Source organism: Aspergillus melleus, assembly GCF_016097325.1.
Source record: "Aspergillus melleus strain CBS 546.65 chromosome Unknown contig4, whole genome shotgun sequence".
NCBI classification, from domain to species: domain Eukaryota; kingdom Fungi; phylum Ascomycota; class Eurotiomycetes; order Eurotiales; family Aspergillaceae; genus Aspergillus; species Aspergillus melleus.
The window spans coordinates 4,955,276-4,976,969 of NW_025763373.1; the positions used below are offsets into that span (position 1 = coordinate 4,955,276).

At 50.0% G+C, this 21,694-nt stretch overlaps 7 protein-coding genes across 7 annotated transcripts; 3 read left to right on the forward strand and 4 right to left on the reverse strand.

Annotated features, from left to right (window-relative positions):
• Positions 1 to 401: 401 nt before the first annotated feature.
• On the reverse strand, positions 402 to 9,014 carry LDX57_008487 (uncharacterized protein; the record flags this gene model as incomplete). The annotated part of the gene is made up of 4 exons (XM_046090208.1): positions 402 to 566; positions 709 to 7,939; positions 8,270 to 8,511; positions 8,562 to 9,014. 4 exons carry the CDS (start codon positions 9,012 to 9,014, stop codon positions 402 to 404), a joined length of 8,091 nt encoding a protein of 2,696 aa, XP_045946181.1.
• A 714-nt stretch (positions 9,015 to 9,728) lies between these two features.
• Positions 9,729 to 11,470, reverse strand: LDX57_008488 (S9 family peptidase; the record flags this gene model as incomplete). The annotated part of the gene is made up of 2 exons (XM_046090209.1): positions 10,914 to 11,470; positions 9,729 to 10,851 (listed from the first exon to the last, which is right to left on the reverse strand). The coding sequence occupies exons 1-2, from the start codon at positions 11,231 to 11,233 to the stop codon at positions 9,729 to 9,731; spliced, it is 1,443 nt and encodes a 480-aa protein (XP_045946182.1). The 5' UTR covers positions 11,234 to 11,470.
• A 712-nt stretch (positions 11,471 to 12,182) lies between these two features.
• Positions 12,183 to 13,324, forward strand: LDX57_008489 (uncharacterized protein; the record flags this gene model as incomplete). The annotated part of the gene is made up of 3 exons (XM_046090210.1): positions 12,183 to 12,266; positions 12,325 to 12,547; positions 12,612 to 13,324. 3 exons carry the CDS (start codon positions 12,183 to 12,185, stop codon positions 13,322 to 13,324), a joined length of 1,020 nt encoding a protein of 339 aa, XP_045946183.1.
• Positions 13,325 to 13,535: 211 nt separating this feature from the next.
• On the reverse strand, positions 13,536 to 15,592 carry LDX57_008490 (uncharacterized protein; the record flags this gene model as incomplete). The annotated part of the gene is made up of 2 exons (XM_046090211.1): positions 13,536 to 15,499; positions 15,553 to 15,592. The coding sequence occupies 2 exons, from the start codon at positions 15,590 to 15,592 to the stop codon at positions 13,536 to 13,538; spliced, it is 2,004 nt and encodes a 667-aa protein (XP_045946184.1).
• Positions 15,593 to 15,909: 317 nt separating this feature from the next.
• On the forward strand, positions 15,910 to 17,818 carry LDX57_008491 (uncharacterized protein; the record flags this gene model as incomplete). The annotated part of the gene is made up of 7 exons (XM_046090212.1): positions 15,910 to 16,111; positions 16,169 to 16,346; positions 16,400 to 16,548; positions 16,596 to 16,704; positions 16,754 to 16,893; positions 16,953 to 17,139; positions 17,194 to 17,818. 7 exons carry the CDS (start codon positions 15,910 to 15,912, stop codon positions 17,816 to 17,818), a joined length of 1,590 nt encoding a protein of 529 aa, XP_045946185.1.
• Positions 17,819 to 17,908: 90 nt separating this feature from the next.
• Positions 17,909 to 18,847, reverse strand: LDX57_008492 (putative L-cystine transporter; the record flags this gene model as incomplete). Its single annotated transcript, XM_046090213.1, has 2 exons — positions 18,338 to 18,847; positions 17,909 to 18,271 (listed from the first exon to the last, which is right to left on the reverse strand). The coding sequence occupies exons 1-2, from the start codon at positions 18,800 to 18,802 to the stop codon at positions 17,909 to 17,911; spliced, it is 828 nt and encodes a 275-aa protein (XP_045946186.1). The 5' UTR covers positions 18,803 to 18,847.
• A 480-nt stretch (positions 18,848 to 19,327) lies between these two features.
• MET15_2 (O-acetylhomoserine aminocarboxypropyltransferase/cysteine synthase family protein) lies at positions 19,328 to 21,690 on the forward strand. The gene is made up of 3 exons (XM_046090214.1): positions 19,328 to 19,642; positions 19,700 to 20,059; positions 20,118 to 21,690. Exons 2-3 carry the CDS (start codon positions 19,727 to 19,729, stop codon positions 21,060 to 21,062), a joined length of 1,278 nt encoding a protein of 425 aa, XP_045946187.1. The 5' UTR covers positions 19,328 to 19,642; positions 19,700 to 19,726; the 3' UTR covers positions 21,063 to 21,690.
• Positions 21,691 to 21,694: the final 4 nt, after the last annotated feature.

Genomic DNA, 21,694 nt, shown 5'->3' on the forward strand with positions numbered 1-21,694 from the left:
ATCATGCACGGATATGTCGGCTCTGAGATTAGGAGGCTTTCTCTCCTTAAGTTGGCTATAGCCTAATTCGGGCTTTTTATTCATGTCAGGAACAATCAAGGCGGACTTGCATCCGCCTTTGACCGAGCTTGAACGAGCGTTCGACATGCGTAGACTTTGGTGTGGGAAGAAGCCACGACTCCATTGGAGAAGTGCCATGACACTAAATGGTATAACTAATGCACTGATACAATCAGACAGGGTCTCAAGCACGCTAAATTTCATTTCGGCAGCAAGCGAAAAATCAGAAGCCCACTCCTCTTCCCAGTCTCCTCACTGCACGGAGTACTCCGTACCATCTAGCCCATCTCTTTCTGGCCTAGATCTCGCTCGCTATGATCGCATTGGTCGCGGCTGTTCCGTTACTGAATTTCCCTCAGTTGAAATGCTTCAACAATCCTCAGCATCACGACAGGGATCGTTTTCGTAAAGTGCGCCACGGCCTTCTCTGACACCCGGCCGGTCCAGTACGCAATCCTTGCATTTAGCGCGCCATCGATTTCGTCAATTTCGAGCACCATTGAGAACTGGAACGAAGGATTATGTTAGTCTCGTCTCGTCTTATTATTCTGCAAGGATCTGCCCACCATGCAGAAACCCCTCCTTCTTCGATGGCACAAACGTGTAAAAGAAAGAAAGTGATAGCGGAAAAGGGAGGGAGGGACTTACATGGAAAGGATCGACCGCCTCTTTAATCACCAATTCGTGTTCTCGACTCTCACTCAGCGTGCCAATGCTGTCGCCATCCTTGCTATTATTGTGTTTGCGGTAATTCACGATGGTGTCATACAGGCTTGGCCCCGCTGTCGATCCCCGAATCTGATGGGCTAGGGACTCGAGATAAGCCTCATCCAAGCTTCTCAACAGACCAGGGATCCCAGTGGTGGCTGAAGGTTCTGAATCAAAGGAGATTCGACATGGGACGAAGTTGAGGAATGGCCCTGCGATCTGGTGCACGTCAGGCAGCTCAATATCTCGACCGCTGAGCACCACGCCGAAGGTAACGTCGTCGGCCGCCAGCCACTCCCGCAGAGCCTGCGCCCACGCCAGCCGGACCACGCTAGCAAGGGATATTTCATGGTTCTGGCAGACTGCGCGTGCTGACGGACTGACCGGCCCCAGTTGCACGTCTGAATACCGAAGCTTTCCGAAGCAATGATCGTCTTGTGTCGAAACAAGACTGGCCGGGGCATTTGCCAACCGAGCGGCCCAGAATGCCTCTGCAAGCCTCCTGCGTGAGGGGTCGACTGCATATGCAATTAGATCCTGGTACGAACAGCCCCCTGATGGGACAAGAGTATTTTTGAGGGCAGTGCGAAAATCCTCGAAAACTAACTCCATCGTCGGGAAGTCGACCAGGGCGTGACTGATTTCGAGAAGTAACAACTCCACTGATCCTGCGTCCTGCTCGTAAATGGTGAGTCGGTGATGAGCCTCACGCTCCTCCCATGGCGAAATTGGCAGATCGAGGCGGATATCTTCTCCTGCCGGATGGGGAAGGTTGGAAATGAGCGGCTCAAGCCTCTCAAGGACCACTTGCAGCGGATCTCCGTCGGAGCAAATGCCAAGAAAGACCGTTCGGAGGATCGCGTGGCGACGCACAGTCGACTTCCAAGCGTCGGCTACTCCGTTGGGTGAGATTCCAGCGTTTGATGGCAGCCTAAGCACGAATCGGGGGCTATATAAGGCAGGAAATTTCGACTGGCGACTCAACATCACTTGTTGTGTTGGCAGCAGGGGATAGATTCCTTGAACTCCACCTTCTCCAACTGCCTTGATTATTTCGTCCAGATCATGATACGTGAGAGAAGCCAGCGGAAAGTCACTAAGAGAGTGCACGGACTGCGCTTGCTGCTCCAGGGCGTGGTTCATTTCCAGCAGGACCTTCCTGTATTGATGGACGAATCCTTGGATACGACCCTGATGAGACATCTCTCGATTGTGCAGGCTGCTGATGGCAATCTGGCCCTCGTGGATTTGCACTGCAACCTCAATGAGAGCCAATCGGGGTACGTCGTCCGCCATATCCGCCAGGTCACCGTTGTGTTGTGGTACGAAGTGAAACAATCCATCGGGCTTTTCGAGTTGCTGAAAGATGCCCTCGTAATTAAAAAGAATTTCTGGCGTTATTATCGCGCGCCCTCGGTCGTGCCGAACCATACCTGTCGACTGGGTAGTTTGGTTGCCAGTATCCTGGAGCCAGTGACGGTTATCCTTCACCCGACGCAGCACATCGACCATAGACTTCCCTGCAATACCCGGAACTGAAATTTGAGAGAGGCTAGTAAACCATCCAACAGTCTCCGTGATATCTAGGTCGGAACCAGCTGGCTGTCTGCCATGGCTTTCGTTGAAAATAGATGGTTCTGCACGGTCAGGAAAGATTTCGTGAAAGGCGATCAACAATGCCGAGAGGAAGACATCTTGGGGCTCGGCTCCTAAAACATCGGCGGATCGGCCAAGAAGGCTCGTCGATATGTGGGCGTCGACCTTCGCTTCCAGGCGTTCTACCGATCCGTAGTGGTTTGTCTTGCCTGACATACCCCAGAAGTCGTGATCGGACGATGGGATGTTCAAAGTAGACGCCGGATTGGAAGACGCATTGGATAACTGCCATCTTGCTTGCTCTAGGCACCATTGCTGGAAGGTGACCGAGAACGGCCGAGACAGAGCTTTCGATTCGAGCAGGGCTTCTAAATCCCGAAGAATAATTCTCCAAGACACCAAATCGACGACGAGGTGATGCGCGGCAAGGAATAGGAGAGAGTCACCACTCTGGAGATCAAAACGCTCTGCTACTATTGTCGGACCACGAACAACGTCAAGCTTTGCTCTTGCGGATGCGGTTCTCCCTGGTACTTCGGCAGCGGGAACGGCAGTCTTGTGGTCTGCAAGTTTGTATGATCCTCGAGCGTCTGTCGTGATGCGCTGTGTCCAATGTCCGTTGGCTCCCCGGGAGAATCGAGCCCGCAACATAGAGTGTCGTTCGACAACTGCAATAAGGGCGCGTTCAAGGGCGACTGGAGAAACATCTTGCCGTAAACGTAGTAGAAAACTCTGAGTGAAGACAGGAATCTCGTCTGTCGGAACGGCATCCATCCACAGCTGCTGTATCGGAGACAGAGAGAAGGCTGTCTCAATTGGTTCCGACTCTTGCACTGCTGGCGCCGATGTAAGAAGGTCCTTCTTTTGAAGCCGTTGCGCGATTTTGGAGACGGTCTTGTATTTGAGCACGTCGGTAACACTGATTATCAGTCCTTGGGAACGGCATTGAGAGACTAGTTGCATCGCGGAAACGCTGTCACCTCCAATCCGGAAGAAGGAGGTCTCGCCATGAATGCTGTCTCGAGGGACTTGCAAAAGGCTCGCTAAGATATTTCGGAGCACCTCTCCCATTGGAGTCAAGGCGGCCTTAGAGATCGATTGATCCTCGCCCTCGCTTATCTTTGAAGCCAACGTATAGTCTTCTGCTGTGATCTCTTCGACGTTCTGGATGAGAAACTTGGTATTTGTTTTGGCCGCCGCCGTAAGCGGAATATTCTCGATCGCAATCCAATCATCCGGAACCATATAGGAGGGGAGCTCGCCCAATAGCTTCTCTCGGATTGAGGAAACCACTTTGGATGCAATCTTCTGCAGATCCGTGGGTATCAACCTGAAGGCGTCATCGGTGGCTGGCTGGCTTGCTCTCAGGGTGAAGATCCCAACCAGCCGCTTAGAGTACGGTCCACGACGAGGTTGAATCACCGCGCTTCGAGTGATATCTGGATGCACGACACAGGACTCAATCTCTTCCAGCTCGACCCGCTGTCCTCGGACTTTAACCTGAAGGTCCTTGCGTCCAAAGTAGTACAGAGTGCCATCTTCGTTCCAGCGAACCAAGTCCCCTGTCTTGTACATCCGTGTTGAGTCGGTCGATAGATCCTGAATAGTCTTTCGCCACTGAGGAGTTGAGATGAAAGCCCCCGCTGTCTTGATCGCATCGTTGAGATACCCGCGCGCCTCAATGGGTCCCTCGACAAGCATCTCACCAACAGTACCGATGGGAACTAGTTCGTTGGAATCATCAGGATCGACGACCCACAAGGCGCATCCACTTGGGTACCCGATCACGCCCACATCGTCCTCGCTCCCGACTTCGTTGACGGCACAGACGATGGAGCACTCGGTAGGACCATACGCATTGAAAAGCCGGACCTTTCCATCCCATGTCGCGATCACCGATCGGGTAATAGCCTCTCCACCCAAAACGAGGGTTTGAATCGATGGCGCGCTCTCCGGAGATAACATTTGGGCGACGGAGGGAGTGAGAAACACCCATGTTGGCCCGTAGTGCTGAATAGTCTGGCTAATCGAATCCATGCATTCATCGAGAGATGGCGTGCAGACGGTCGCCCCATTCACGAGTGCACTCAGAAGCTCGAGAAGCGAAGCATCAAATGAATAAGAGGCAAACTGAAGTGATCTCACATTTTCATGGATTTGCAAGCGGCGGGAGTAGTTGAGAATGCTAGTACATATTGCCTGATGCTCAATAAGCACTCCTTTTGGCTGGCCTGTGGAGCCGGATGTGAAAATGCAGTATGCCAAATTTGCCTCCGTCGCTGACGTAGAAGTAATGGAGTCGGCAGCAGGCTGAGGGAGCGCGGCAATGGTATCAGCATCAATTGCGAGATGGTTTATGTTATCCCACAAAGCCTGATATTGAGGAGAGGTGATTAACATGCGAGGCTTGATCTGGTCGACAATACCTGCAAGACGCTCAGGAGGATGTCGAGAATCCAGAGGCACAAACGCAGCTCCAGCTTTGAGGACGGCCAGCATGCACACAATGGCATATGACGATTTCTCCAAACATAGTGGGATGAGATCATCATTCTGAATGCCCAATACTTTCAGGTATGCAGCCAGCCGATCGCTGGCATTCCATAGATCCTGGTAGGTATACGATCCATCCCATCCCACAAGGGCTTCTTTGTCAGGGTTCTCAATGACGCGCTGTTTGATGAGTCCATGGAGGGTCACCTTTGCTGCCTTTGGGATTGGTGCGTTCCACTGCGATAATTGCCGCACCTCTTCTGGACTCACGGGCGATATTTCCCGTAATTTCCGGTCTGGGCTGGTGGTGTACAATTGGTTCACAACATGCTCCCATTGCTTCAGAATGCGTTCCACCTGTTTCTCGCCGATTAGAGCAGAATCAAAGTGTGCCCTGACTTCCGATAATCCGTCTTCATCCAACTGAGCCTCAACAGTCAGTCCGTACCCTGTGATGGTCTCATGGGAGAATGTCAGATTATTCATGCTGAACAGTCCGTCGTCATTTTTTGGAGTAAGAGACGGCTGGACAACAAACAAAGTCTGGAAATCACAAGCACGTTGCGTAGCTGCAGTCAATTTCCTGAGGTTTTGAAGCCCGATTGTCTCAAATTCCATCATATGCGCTAGGTGGGTCTGGAGCTCTCTCAAGAACAAACCGACGGGCTTTCCGCGATCTATTTTTGCTCTAAAAGGGACGGTACTCAGAGTAGGACCAGGAATCTCGTCAATAGAAGGTAGGGAGCCGTACCGACCACTCAATGTGACGCCGAAAGCCACGTCGGTGGATTCCACATAACGAGCAAAGACGATCGCCCACGCTGCTTGAAGTATTACCGAATGAGATACTTCCACCGAGGCCCTATCTCGAGTCGAAGGGTGAAGCGCGATCGTTCGATCCGCAATTGGATGGTATTCCGGATTGCTCTTTAGTGGAAAGGTCTGTGATGAGAAACCATCGAGAGATTCACGCCAAAAGGTAGCAAGGTCCCGAGAGTCATCGGTCAGTGACTGGATGTAGCTGCTGAAGAGAGGCCTCTGAGGATGGGATCCTGATTCATAGACATGTTGCACATCTCCTAGTACTAGAGACATTGAGTGACCGTCATAAAGCGAATGATGAATGGTCCACACAAACCAGTTCCCAATCCCTTTGGGATCTGGAATGAGGGCAAACCGCGTGAGCTCACGCCCAAATGCAACAGGAATTAATCGGTCATTCTGCATATACTGCTCCAGATTGAAACTCTGCAGCCATTCAATTTCTTCACCAAGAACGACTTGGTAAAATGATCGAGAGTTGGAAATAATGCGTGTTCGCAGAACCGGTGTTGATCGAAAAACGCTATCCCATGCCTTCTGGAACCGCTCGACATCGGTCTCAACGGGGAGATGGTACACATATTGTGCGTTGTATGCCTCATGGTTGTGTACGGTGAGTGACAGCAATGCCTCTTGTGTCGAAGTGCAAGGGTAGATATCATGAATTGCATCCGCTTTCACTGAGCATTGTTGTGCTGCATTTTCCAAAAGCCCAGGGAGAGCACTCGGCTCGATGAGACCAAACGGGATCAGATCCACTGTTGCTTGTGACTTGCTCGTCGGTCGTACCTTGGATGCCATATCCAGTATGCTGGGACTCTGGAAAATATCCGCGACGCTAATCTGTAGCCGACTTTCTTGGAGTCGTTTTGCCAGTTTGATTGCGGCCAACGAATTGCCCCAACGGAAGAAACTGTCATCCACACGAATGGAATGTTGCGGAATGGAGAGGACTTGACTCCAAGCTAGCTGGATGAGCTCCTCTGTTTCCGTCAGGAGCCTGTCCTCCTTTACTTGCCCAGATGAATGATTCCCTAGTACATCTGCCGCTAACATGCGAAGGATAGCGCGGTCCAACTTCCCAGAGCTTGATAAAGGGATGTGGGAAAGGTAAATGATATCGGATGGAAGCATATAACGAGGAAGAAGGGATGTCAGACGGGCCTTCAGATCTTTTATGGCGGCGACATGCTCAAAGGTATCGAGAGCATGCAGAGGACCATGGTCCCTCTCATCCTCGTCAGCAACGAAAGCCACCAAAGCTTGATCGTTGGGCATGTTAGGTCGGGATATAACGTCCACAACAGCAATTGTCGATTGCTTGCTGCTGGTTATTGCTCTTTCTATTTCCCCGAGCTCAATGCGTTGGCCGTAGATCTTCACCTGGCGATCGATTCGGCCCAAATACTCCACCGTGCCATCAACACAGTAACGAACGAGATCGCCAGTTCGATAGAGTCGATTATCATCTTGCCATCCGACGACATTTTTGAACCATTCTGGTGGATCTATAAACGCCTTTGCGGTCTTCTCGTCGTCGTTGAGATAACCTTGCGCCAGTATCGGCCCACAAAGAAGAAGCTCGCCAGGAGCCCCTATGGGCATCAATCGATTCGGATCGGTTGGGTAAGTGACGAACGAAAGGCCTCCTACAGGTCTTCCAATGTTGGCAGATGAATGAACCTCCAGGTCGATGTTTCCACTCATTGAGAAAATGCTGCATTCTGTAGGCCCGTATGCGTTGATGAGTCGACGGCCAGGCGCCGTCCATTGCTCGACACATGCAGTTGGAACAGCCTCCCCACCGAGGGCGAGGGTTTTTAGCCCCGGGACGTCTTTGGATGATAGAATTTGCGCGAACGATGGCGTGAAAAATGCCCAGTTGACATCCATCTGGTTGATGCAGCCAACGGTGTCATGTAAATGATCTGTTGCTCTGGGAACGCACACGCAGCCTCCATGATACAGCGTACCTAGGCACTCGGTCAGGGAAACATCGAAGGTGTAAGAGGTGCCTTGCAAAACACGCGAAGTTGCACCCAAGCCGAAATATGTGCCATGAGCACGAAGACTCGCATTTAAAGCCCGATGGCCGACCACCACCCCTTTGGGTTTGCCTGTACTACCAGAGGTAAAAAGACAGTAGGCGACGTCTGTAGGAGCTGGTCGATAATTCGTGGCATCCCCTGTGATTTCCTGCTTCCATAGATCGCTGTCAGCCCGTACGATGCTCAGTACTGTGGAAGACTCCGATAAACAGCTGTTAGTGTCAGCTAGGGTGGGCGATGTTAGCAGCAAACGTGCTTTAGTCTGCTGCAAAATCTCGGCCAATCTCAGTGGTGGACAAGATGGATCGATAGGAACAAAGGCAGCACCAGCCTTATGGATCCCAAGCATTGCAATGATCGCCCATGCCGACTTTTCGAAACAAATAGGAACATATTCCCCGCGTTGTACTCCATGGATGGAAACTAGGTTGCTAGCCAATGCGTTGGAAAGACGAGTTAGTTCGCCGTACGAAATTCTTTCATCCCACGCGTCTATAGCTGGAGAAGCTTTTGGCCATGTTTCTATGGTTTCGTAAGGGCACTTGTCATCGCCTCGAACGACAGCAGTCGCAGCGGTCCACTCTTCAATATGCTGAAGGGTATTGGGCCCCACAAGACTCAACTCATTGAAGGTCGAAGAAGGATACTCTCTGATGGTCCGAAGAAGGCGTCGAAATGTGTCCGCAATATAATCTGCCAAATGAGACAAGCTTTGGCCCTGGCGAAAACTGAGGAAAATACGGCATTCGTCATGGGAGACCACCGCGGTTATTAGGATATTCCGCTGCTCGTCGTCAGTGCACTTTCCAAATCCATAAAAACGCTTTTGCATACCTCCTGCGGCGTTGAGTCCACCAATAGTCTAGCATAGGCCTCTGTGACCATTGTCCCTTTCGGTGCTCCCCATATCTGGATCAGGCTATCCTGTCCAAATTCCTGTTTGTAGTTGTCTTCCGGATCTTCCGCTGATGGTGAAGACGTGATTTTGTCGAAAGGTCGGTCTTCAGGTATAAGGATAGAACGATTTTGTGGAATAAAGACTTCTTCGTATCCATTCTTTTCGGTGTTCTCAAAAGAAGATGAGATGAGGCACTGGTAGCCAAACTTCACCTCGTCGTGGCCACTATACACCCGCAACAGAGTTCCCCAGGCGAGCTGTAGCAAGGCGGGCAAGGCAATACCATTCCCAGGCTCTATATCAGCACCATCCTCTTCCTTTGCAATTTGAACGGGTATAACCCTCCATATGGCTTGTGGAGAGGCGTTGAGTGAGTTTGTGTCGGGCATGATGTCGATATTGGTTTATAGAGAAGGACGGCAGATGTTCTACCCAGCTCTGGGTTCGCGGGCCACTCCATTTTTGTACCTGCTGGATATTTCTCATAGTTGTTTGATTACTGTATGTCAATGTTAGTCTTTGGGATCGGTACTTTGGAAAATTGGTGGTATCCATCTTGTTATAAAGGGCTGACTGTGCAGCGTTGTTTGAACTCCGAAAAGTACTCCGAAGATCGCAAGGAGCGGAATCCGAAGTATTGACCCATCATGCTGGAAGGTTAGTTTTGAAATTCGTCAACTCTTCAGCAAATTGTTCATCCTACTGTTCTGATCGGGGGTATTCATTTCGGAGTTCATCTATGGCAGGAGTTCAAGCGGATACCAACACCGATCGATGCTCGCTCGATAGAGCCTTTCCGTCAACATACACCACCACATCATGAAGTGAAAGAACATTCGAAAGTTCACCAAGCTCTATCGGGTTGAACCCACGTATTAGAAAGGATAGTATCCGATGGATGGATGTGATGAGTCGATGAAATATGCTGAAGAATATTGAAGAATTGAAGACATCGGGCATATCTGAAGTTGCTCAAAACTCAGTGAAGCTGACTAATCTAGAAGACATGATATCAAGATGTCTCATAAAAAAGCTCAAGCCAAATGCATTTTATGGTAAAGACGTTGACATTGTATTCGTAGAAAATGATAATTCACATGTTTTTAGGGATTGTGCTCAACACCGAGCAGGTATTTTCTCCACCATCTTTCTTGAGTTGTAACGCTGTGTCTCAATGCCTGCCCTGCCCAGTAGCTATGCCCTTCTCCCTCTACGAGCAAAAGCTCTGATACTTTGTCGTGTTGTTTCAAAGCTTCATGCATAATTATAGATTGCTCCGGTACTACTACTCGGTCCTCTGTTCCCTGCAGTAGAAGTATCGGTGCGTCAATGCAGTCCACATGAGCCACAGGGCTTCGGTCATGATGCACAAGTTCGTGCTCTTCGTCGGGATCAGAAAGCTTCACCGGGAGCAATTGTTCTGCATAACCGCTTTCAAACTTGTGAGTCGACTCGGCGAATCGCTTTGTGTCTGAAATCCCGAACACCGAAACTCCGGCGGCCCATAGACGAGGAAAGTCGCAGACAGTTTTTAGTACAAGGTAGCCTCCCGCGCTCGGTCCCACGATACCAATTCTTTTGGGATTGATCAAGTTCAGCGTGGCCAGGTAGCTAGCTGCACTAGCTGCATCAGCAGAGTCTCTTACTCCCCAATGCCCGTCCAAAAGTCGTCGATAATTTCGTCCATAACCGGTGGAACCGGCGTAATTTAGAAGCAGGATCACGTAGCCACGGCTGGTCCAGTATTGTTGCTGCAAAGAGAATCCTGGATTAAAATGATTCGTTGGTCCGCCATGTGCCCACACTAGAAGAGGTGGCTTTTCATCCAGGGGCGCCTTGTATGCTGGGTTGCGAGGGAGAAGGAGGAATCCGTGGACGAGCCCACTCTGATCTGGCCCGTAGGTACGAGGAAACGATATTGACTGGGACTCAGATATAAGGCCAGCTGGCAAGTTCATAGTCGGCAAAGATTGAACCTGCTTCCAGTGAAAGCCTTCTTGCTCAATGCTCACTAAGAACACGGACGTTGGAGCCGAAGGTGTGCTTCCGACCAAAACGAATTGGTGGTCGTTCACACGGCGGACTCCATCAGGAATGACATGCACCAGAGGCAGTTCTATCCGTTTGGCAGTCTTTGACTCGAGATCAATCAGAACCACTTGGCTCACGGCGTGTTTTGTAGTTGCGCATACCATCACATCTTTTCCAAGAAATTGATAGGAACAGCTGACAACACTCGTTAGCAAATGCCCATTACCAGAAGCTATTCATCATTCCTGAAAACTCACCTGCCCAGACTGAACTCGGCGTTCCCGAGATCGCAATCTTCTAGCCCACGAATGTCAATAGGAGAAGGCTGGTGGTGTGCAGAGTCAACTGCCCACAGTTGCCAGAATCCAGAAATGTCATCGAGATAATACAGTGTACCATCACTGCTCCATCGAGGCTGACTTATTCCTCTGGTTCCCGGCTCTCCCGCAATCCGTGTCTTTTGGGTTATTTTGTCGCCGTCAAAGCTCGCCTTGTATAGCACACCCCCCGTAAAAGGCATGCGAGGATAATTCCAGGATAGCCAACTGATATGGTGCCCATCAGGAGAGAATCGCATCTGTGAGTAGAAATCTTCTGATTCATCTAGACTGATCACCCTCTTCTCACGTGTATCAATCAGAGCCAAGGAATGTTTGGGGTGGTCCAATTTCGGCCTCTTTTGGTTCTCTTGAATGGCAATCACCAAATGAGAGGAGCTCGGATGAACGTCGAAATCCGCGAAGCGTAAGTGCGGATCTTCTATGATTCTCCAAACTGTTGAAGTACGCGGGTCGAGCACACAAACGGCATCACTCGGGCCATCAGAAAATATTATGTTGCCATCTTTCTTGCTTACGGCGAATGCACCACCGCCATACTCGTAGACTCGCGTTCCAACACTGTACGGAACAGGGAGGATTTCTGGCGAGTCGGTTGATCCGGTTCTGCCTATGGATACGATCTTCGTCCTATCATCGGGATCACTGCGTAGACCATACACACTCCCGCTTGTCTCCTGAATTGAGATTGCGAGTTAGTGCTCATCGGAATGAGAACGGGTTCAACAGACAGACACACATCAACTCGAACGCTACCCAAAGAGCTCTCTCGACATATGGAATCCAAAGTCACTGGGCTTTCCCATAATCCATGTCGCAAAGTTGCCGGGGCCATATCCAATGTGTTTCGGGGTTTGTGCTGCATGAGGCAGGATAATCTAATTCAGAAAGGTAGGTTGAGCACAAGTCAAAGGCGTCAAATTAATCCGGATCTTCATATGAAGAGTCAGCGTAAGCAAAGCAAAGCTAGCGCGAGATGACCCTAGGAGCGTAGCAGCAAGGAATCTCAGTGGTCGGAATTAACGCCGATCTGGACCAACCTGAAATGACTGTGCATTGGCCAACAGTCACTTCATACGTTCGTTTGCGAAATGTCCAAATGGAAAATAATCTCTGAGAATCAAACAATGTATAGTAACATTCTTGCACAATTGCCCAACCGTCGTTCCTTCCATTCGTGTCCACAAGATGATCGAACTTGATATCTCGAAAGAAAGCCGAGAGACATGCCACGAAGTTGGCGCTTCCGGTGTCTCATGCTCTTCACCCGATGTCGGTATATCAGATCACTGGAACAAGCCATTTTGTCCAAACTGACTGAATCTCTCAGTATCCCCTACTGATCATTACGTCTGCAGTGAATGGTCGCATTGTGAAAACGCCATTGACTCAAATTGCAGGAGCGGATTCACCGGTTGATTACAAGTTATTCCTGAAGCGCGAAGAGCAGCAGGTCAGCTTCAGCGCCCATGTTCGAGGTGCCTATAATCGAATGAGCCAAGTCCCGCCAGAAGAGCGTTGGCGAGGAATTGTTTTTTCGGCCGTTGGCTATGGTATGTCTGTGCGGTTGTGATTCCCCAAAGACTCGCAATATTAATTCTCGTTTTCGCTGCATAGAAAAGTATGCAATGGCGATTGCTTGGGCATCGCGACTGCTGCAGATGCAAGTTACAATCACTGTCTCACAAGCTATGAGCGCCCACGAGATAAAAGAGCTTCGCTCCTTGGGATGCGCTGTCGTCCAAACATTCCATAAGATGAACGGCAGCCAGATAGATGCTACTCCTTTATCAGTTCAAAACGAAGTACCCCATGTCGAGCCTCTAGCCGATCCTTATTACCTTGCCGGCATAGGGACCGTGGGGTTAGAGATCCTGCAGCAAACCAAAGAGGGTCCTCCTCTTGAGGCTGTCTTCTGCAGCCTCCAGGACAGGGCTACTCTGGAGGCAATCGGAATATATTTGAATCGCTTTGCGCCCCAAGTGAAAGTCATCGGGGTAGGCCTACGACAAAGCTCGGAGCCATGCGATCAGGGACCCTTCAAGCCTTTACCCGCCATCCTGCGAGAGATCACAGCGACCAGCCATTTCATAGAGGCATTGAGCAATACAGTGTTAGTTGACACTAGTGACGTGCTGAAGGCGATCTCCGACGTGTTTGGGGAGACGCGTGTGGTTGTGGATTTGGACAGTGCTTTGGCGGTCGCTGGCATGAGACAATACGCGACGAAGAATGGCATCCTGAACGGAATCACGAGGTCCTTAGTTGCCGTTACTTCGAGCGTAGACGTGGCATTTGATAGTTTTATGGATTCCATCAGAGTCGGGTAGAGAAGACCAGACTACGAAGTAGTTGAGACGCGAACCCGAAAAGAAGGGAGTAAACAATGAATACACTAAACCTGAATGGGAAAGGACCATGGCGAAAGTGAACTCCGAATTCCGAACTACTCTAGAGTCAAGAAGAGAAACAGGTCTACACTCTACGCACGAACCTTCAGACGATATCCGAGTCAATGATAAGATGAATTCTGTTTCTTATCTACTCCTCAATAACACACTCAAATCCCTTTCTCACTCGCTCAGCTGCCTCTAAAACACCGGTACGACCCTCATATGAGTAAACAGCAAACCCCGAGAGCCAGGGCGTGGTGCTTAGTTTAGGATCAGCCACCCAATCCCCCTTTTTGAAATTCATCGGACTCTCAAATACTCGGTTAGATAGCTCTGGGCTTCTCTGATGGAAGTCCTGCCACGGGTCTTCGGATATAATCGTTCCCGACCTATCTGCTTGGATGGCACTAATGACCACATGAGGTCTTGACTTGAACGGAATCGAAAGTGCTCGGATCCGCGCTTCGTCTTGCAAAGCAAGCAGTAGTTGTAGCGCAAACATGTCCACGCCGTTGGTGAAGGCGCTGGCGCTAGCATCGACATACCCGGGTGGTCGAGCATTGACTTCAACTAGGAACACGCCGGGGTCCTTCAAAGGAGCAGTCATTTTCGGACGGAGGTCAAGACCACCAGAAGCTTCGTCTAGTCGATACTCATAGGTGGAATTGCGCATCCGTGCTTCAACGTGGAAAATCCCAGATTCGTAGCCCAGCCGTCGGATGGACTCGTACAACGACTGGCGCAATTGCAGCTTCTCGGCTTCGGGTAAAGCAGTGGGAAACACCAATTGTGTTTCTTTGAAATCTGCATTCACGTCTCCTGTGCCGCTATCCGCTGTGCATGGGAAATTGTCCACAACTTCGAAGAATAAGATCTCGCCGCGCCAAAGCACGAAGTTCGCGTCCACTTCGGGCCCGTCGCAATACTCCTCAACGAGGACGTTGGTTTGCCACTTGGATTGGTTGGAAGCATCACTTCGTGAGTAAGCTGTGTGTCTCGAGACAACTTCAACTGCCGCTCTAAGCGACTCTGTAGTTGTAGCCTTCATAACGTTCAGACTATGCCATCCATTGCAAGGCTTCACGATCCAAGGCGCTGGCGGAAGACCTTCTCCGCCGCTTGCTAGGAACTTGTTAAGCTCCTCAGGGCCCGAGAGAAGAAGACATGCGTCTGATCCTTGTGTTCGACGAGTTTCGTATTTATCCACCGATTTAGCAAAAGCCGTCGATGGGGACGTAGGGAGCCCTAGTATCTCCGCAGCCCGAGCCACTGGTATCAGGAGGAATTCTGTGACGGTCGCGACGCCATCTATGGGGCGAGGATAATTGCGGATCGCCTCAGATATGCGTTTCGGTAGGTCTGGATCTACTTTCATATTCACTTCTATGAAAGCCTCTCGGAGGTTTGAATGGGTGGAATTCTCATCTTGTAGCCAGTGACCAGCGGAATCCACGACAACCACATCGATTCCAAGAGCGCGTGCAGCCTGAAAAAGTCTCGCACATAGATGGTACGGGCGCACTTCTCCGACGAGCGCGATCCGTCGACGAGAGATAGGAGTGGATGAGAGCCATGGAAATGCCAGCCTATCTTGCAGTTCGTGTTGCGTTTGCTGGTTGACGGTGAATTTGCTTCCTTCTGCCAGAACGATACCGCCCACGGCTGATGTTAAAGAACAGGTGAATTGATGTATCGTCGAGGTTCCTTTTGAGGTCGGCGGTCGTACTAGTTGCCCAGGCTGAACGAATCCGATAGTTTGATGCACGCCTTGGGATCCCCGGAGACGCTCCTCCACAAAGTCACTGCGGATGATATACCCTTCCTGTTGAGGAACCACCAGAATCACGGAAGTTCTAGTCTCCGATGTCTTATTGGTGTTTAGCAAATGATGCAACCAGGTAAATAACGATTCATTATCTGTCGATGCCACATCAGCAGACTCTCCGGAGTTCAGATCAACGGCCAACAGGCCTGAGCTCTCTTTAAGCGACTGTCGTATCCGTTCCGGTATTTCATCCTGGGTGGTTTTCAGGACAATATGGACCAATATAGCTCTTGCTCCTTCGTCAAGGTTCGAACTTTCAAGAGTTTTCCAATCAAAATAGAATCGATCTGGGTAAGCATGTCAGCAATGCCGTCAGGTAGCGCCACTGGTTGGAACTCACTGGTCGACGCTGGGTCGATAAGAATGTAGGGACTCGCCATGGTGCCAAGCTGCTTTGCATTCCAAGAACGGATAATGAGGAGGCTTCTATATATGAATTTTTCTTGGTCTGTCACTCTTGGCTCAGACGATGTCATCCCTCACGATCTAGAACCCTCCGACGTCAGCCTTGAGCACCGAACTCCGTTCGAACTCCGAACCACTTGCCCAATTATTATTGGGCTCGAATTCACCGCAAGATAAGAGATCAAACATTATGGTTAACTGAAAGTCGGCTTAGCTCTTAAATATTCTTTGCTTCTCTTCCGTCCTCGTTCTCTGATCCGTCTATCCAGAATCCCACGCATATCGCGACACCATGAACGAGCTCGACGCAGCAAAAGCCGAGTCGCAATCGGTTCCATTAAGCTCGAACCCCACGCCAGATGGGGAAATTGCGACAGAAAACGAAATTCGAGACCTAGAGCATGTGGCGGACTCGCTTCCTCTCCGAGTGTGGGTAGCAGCGTTTATAGGCATGGCGGAGCGGTTCGCATACTACGGAACCCAGAGTGTTTTCCGTATGTTCCTGGAAAACTCACGCAAATGGAACAAAGCTGACCCAATTCTCTGCATAGAAAACTATCTCCAGAACGAACCCTCGGATTTAATTCCTGGAGCGCTTGGCCTCGGGAAATCGCGTGCTACCACAGTCAATCTCGCATTTACCGTACTCGTCAACATCTTACCCTTGCCATGCTCGATTTTGGTAGATGGATGGCTAGGGCGATATCGGTCTCTACAAATATTTACAGTGTGCGCTCTTTCGGCTCCAAGTTTATTTCTTAGGTTCGCTAATACACCTGCAGAATCTACATGCTTGGCTCTGCAGTCTTATTAGCGACTTCATTTCCGTGGATGATGCGCGACGGCATAGCAATAGCTGGATTTATCCCCGGGGCAATTTTGATCGCGATTGGCCTTGGAGGAGTACAGGCCTCATTACAGCCTTTTATTGGTAAGTGTTGTTCTTCAATGTCTCGATCATTATCTAATGGCACGCAGCGGATCAATATACCGAGCATGAGATGCGCATCAAAACCACGAAAACCGGCAAGCGCGTAGTTGTTGATCGCGAGTTGACTATCCAGTACATTTATAACCTCTATTACTGGTAAGAGGCCCTATTATCTCTTCGTGTGAATATGCACTCATTTTCTTAGGATGGTCAATGCCGGGTCCCTAGGCAGTATTGCCACGACCATGATGGAGAAATACATCGGCTTCTGGTCGGCCTATCTGCTTGACCTGTGTTCGGTCGTTTTATGTGTCATACTGGTGCAGGTTGCAGGACGGATATTCGGTAAGCGAAGCTATCTCATTTGTATTTACTTTCGGGTCACATTGATTAACACAAACCAGTACACCCACCGGCGCAAGGATCTATTCTACCCAAAGCCTTTCGCTGCCTATGGTACGGAGCTAAAGACGGATTTGACCTGGACGCTTCTTTGCCCGAAAATCAAGAAAAGAAGCATGGACGGATTGTCCCGTGGGAGAAGGAATTTATCGCAGAACTGCGTGATGGACTATCCGCGTTCAAAATCTGGTAAGTGCTCTTCAACATCTGCGAGGTTATCCGTCACTGACTGGTGAGCTTTAGTATTGGATGGCCTATATTCTGGCTCTGCATGGGCGAAGGTGCGCAAGTAGCCATCTCACAGGCAGGTCAAATGGAAACCCATGGTATTCCTAATGATCTGATCAAGTCATCGAACCCCCTCGCGTACGTTTTCTTCGGTCTCGTTATCCAGAAAGGGCTATACCCATTCCTCAATCGGCGCAAAATCCGCTTCAGTCCCATCAACCGCATCACACTAGGCTTCTTCATCATGTCCATCGCCATGGCCTACTCGGCTATTGTCCAGGCCCTCATCTACGGTGCCGGCCCTTGCTATAATCACCCGCTTGAATGTGCGGCATCGGACGGACGGACCCCGAACAGAATTCATGTACTGATTCAGCTGCCTACGTTTGTGATAATCGCTCTAGCTGAGGTGTTTTGCTGGCCCACGGGATCAGAATATACGTACAGTCATGCGCCGAAAAGCATGAAGTCTGTTCTTCAGGCATGTTATATCGGAACTTCGGGCCTAGGTTATGCCCTTGGCATGGCGTTCTCGCCCCTCGCTAAGGATCCATTGTTGGTAGTTTTATGGAGTGTTGTGGCAGGTATGATGTTCTTGACTGCTTGTGCATTTCGATTCGCATATCGGCATTGGAAATAAGTCCTTGATCATGAGAATTATGTAGAAAGTTGCTCTATTATTCAAGTACATGTACAGTGTAATCACATTGAACTCTATAGATAGAATAAATCAAACCTCCCGATGTTCCAACAATGGATCCTCCTCTGACGGAGCCCTTTCATTCCCCCTTGCCTTGCCCTTGCTCCGATGTCGATAGAGGACATAATGCTGCACCATAAACGTGACATCAAACAGCATCGTGACATTTCCAAGCGCGAACTTCGCACCATTTCCTGTGCTCATCTGAGACCAGCTCCCTTGCTCACTAATATCGAGCAATAACTGTAGGACCGAGAGCAGGCCGCCCGTAAAATCGAAAAGAATGGCATATATGCTGAATCCCTCGGTTGACTGGCGCCGGTAGTTGTGGAACACTTGGGGGGCGTATTTCACGACCGTGAGGAAGAGTTTGATATCTACTATCGTGTACACCTTCGGAGAATGTCAGTATACCATTGCAATCGTAAGCGATTGAATGTTTGAAAAATTCATACTGACCACATCAAGCCACTCCCAGCGTTCAGAAAGCCCAACCAGAACGCTCCCAACACCAGCAAGGATGACCCCAATGCAGGCCCAGAACACCCCGATGGCACCCAAGCTAAGAGCCGCCTTTGATCCACGAAATCCCCACATTTGCGGCCATTGCGTCTGGCTAAACATAACCAGGCAGATTCCTGCCCCATGTGCCGCGTAGACTAGATCATTGAATTGGACAGGGGGCGTTGGGCTTCCCGGTAACCGGCTGGCGTATTGTGCGCGAACCACGGGCGAATATAGAAGCACGGCGTTGAATACGGTGTAGGCTGTCAGGCCCAATGCATTGAGGAGAGTGAAGTCTATTGATAGGCCGGAACTCGATTTACGATTCAGGTTGGTGAGGACTTGCGGGTAGAATGAAATGGACCAGAGAAGCACGTAGATCCAACCCACCGTGCTGGAGATGACGGCCACTGGTGACATGGTGGTTTACAGCTGCGATTTTCTTTTCTTAGAATTGACGGTAGATTGTCAAGGAATTGAGATTGTAGAATCCAAAAGAAGAAAAAAAAAGACAGATAGCAGAGATGATGCGTCATCTCGGAGTACCCTTCTTAGTATACGGCGTTCGGCATTCCTTCCAAGGAAAATGGGCGATGCTTCGGAGTTCGGGATTACGGTGCAGCTGCAGCGTCAATGCGGTGATTCGGGTCTAGAATCCCGTCATCCTGGTCCTCGATTTTGCGCTTTCTTCATCTTGTGAGATCTCACGTTGGCCTAGAAATAAGTTAGGAAATCGTAACATTCATCTGCACAGTCATTCAAAAGTTGTGCTACGTATCGAAGGATAGAGCATCGCTCGCGGTATGGCCGTACTTAAATCAACCATGCGGACTATTAGGGACAGATACAGAGATTTTAGATTCAGCAGTCCCATAAACATAAGAAAGAAGAAGCATACACTCTATTAGGTCGCGCTCGTTTTCCAGAAAAACAAAATCACATCCACCATGTTGGAGCAGCCTATCCAGCCCGGCGCTCAACGCTTTGAGACGCTACAGCTCCATGCAGGGTAGGTACTTCAAGTTTGCTTACAATTTCTACTGTTGAACAAAGCTAATAGAGATATCTACAGGCGCTTTCCGGATGCCCTAAACAGCTGTGCCACCCCTATCTACACTTCAGCGGTTGGTAGAACCTCCGTCAATTTGGCGTGCGAAGACTGATAAAGTCCCACAGGCTTTTTCTTTCAACAACTCGGAGCATGGCGTCCGGCTACTTGAACTCAGCGAATTTGGAAACATCTACAGCCGTATCACGAATGTGAGATCGCCTGTCCCTCCCCAGCTTAGCAACCACAGTCGCCTAACAGTAGAACAGCCCACGGTCAGCGTCTTCCAGAACCGCATGGCTGCTTTAGAAGGTGGTGTAGCAGCATGCGCCACGGCCTCTGGTACAGCGGCTGTCTCGATGACGCTCATGGCTCTTGCTGGCCTTGGCGATAACATCGTTGCCTCTTCGACAGTACATGGCGGTACATTTCACCAGTTCAAGGTCCTAGCACCACAGCTTGGAATTGAATGCCGCTTCGTGTCGTCCAACGATCCGGAAGAATTCCGCGCGCAGATCGATAGCCGAACGAAGTTTCTTTTTGTCGAGAGCATCAGTAACCCGAAGTACGAGGTTCCGGATTTCGAGGCCCTGGCAGAGATCGCACATAGTAATGGAATTGTGCTGATTGTATGAATCTTGTCTGATCCCCTGGTTGACTCTCGCGCATTTCCTAACATATCTAAAGTGCGACAACACTTTCGGATGTGCAGGGTACTTCTGTCGTCCGATCGATCACGGCGTGGATATCGTGCTGCACTCAGCCACGAAATGGATCGGAGGTCACGGAACCACCCTCGGCGGTGTTATCGTCGATGCCGGTAACTTCGACTGGGGCCAGCATCGAGACAAATACCCTCAGTTCCACGCGGACGGTGCCTCAGAAGGAAGCGGCGAAGTCAGCCTGTGGAAGCAGTTCGGTCGACGCGCATTCGCCATACGGTGTCAGTTCGAGGTTCTACGAGACCTTGGCGGCACACTCAGCCCGCAGGCTGCTCAACAGTTGCTGATCGGACTGGAATCGCTAGCTGTGCGATGCGATCGGCACGCCTCAAACACGGAGGCTCTTGCCCAGTGGCTTGCTGAGCAACCGCAGGTCTCGTGGGTGCGTCATCTAGGCCAGGAAGACCATCCTTGCCACCGCAATGCAAATCGGTACCTGCAGCGCGGGTACGGGGCTGTGTTCAGCTTCGGTATAAAAGGTGGCAAACAGGCGGGATTTCGACTCTGTGATAACTTGGAGATGGTTATCAACACGACCAAGTTCGTATTATTGCCTCCTAGATGTCCCTGGTCGTTCTATGCTGACGGCGTCACTAGCCTGGGAGATTCCAAGACCCTCGTCGTCCATCCGTGGACCACAACGCACCAGCAACTCACCGACGCGGAAAGATTTGCTGCCGGAGTAACGGAAGACCATATTCGTCTCTCCGTTGGTATCGAGCATATTGAAGATATCAAGGACGACTTTCGGCAGGCATTTGCGGCGTTGGATAAGCCAGCCACTGAAAGCCAAGCGGCGATCCTGCATTATAAAGAGCAGAAGGAGATTATTCGATCCTTGTATGGGACGCTAGATAGTGCTCCAGAGCAGCCTCAAGTTAAACAGACTGAGACAAATGGGGTTCACTGACTTCTTTGTTGGGATGGATGGAAATGATGAATGGGTCTGGCGGAGAGAACTGATTATGTTTTGTAGCCGCTGGGGTGTAACAGCCAAGATATGGCCTGTGTATAGAACACCATGAAAGGCCTCTATTCTTCCTACAGCCAATCAACCTAGTTCTTACATTAAATCAAGACATCCATTTCATTACTTTTGTGGTCGAATTTGATTACCGAGAGCGCTATCTGGCACTCTTGGGTTGTTGTTGACATGTGCACTATATATTTTCATGTATCGATACTGAAGAACTTGTGTTTTGCAATCGATTAAACCAGGGATACCGGTGCTTCATCAAGATTATCTATCCGAAGAAAGACTACTAGACACCATCGTAATTACCACAATGAAAATCCAAAACTGAAATGATCAAATTGGTGGAAGTACATCGAGTGAGCAAGACGCAATGCTTGGCAGATGCCACCTCAGGCAGTAAGGCATGCATCCGAAACGGGAAGTGGTAGCAAAACAACAAAAAGTGCAGAACCTGAGTTGGAGCAGAAAATTTCATTTTGATGGCAAGTGAGGTACTTTTGTAGGCCTCGGAGTGTGAGAATTGCATATTGATCAGCCCATGAATCCCCGCCTGACGCAGTCCCATG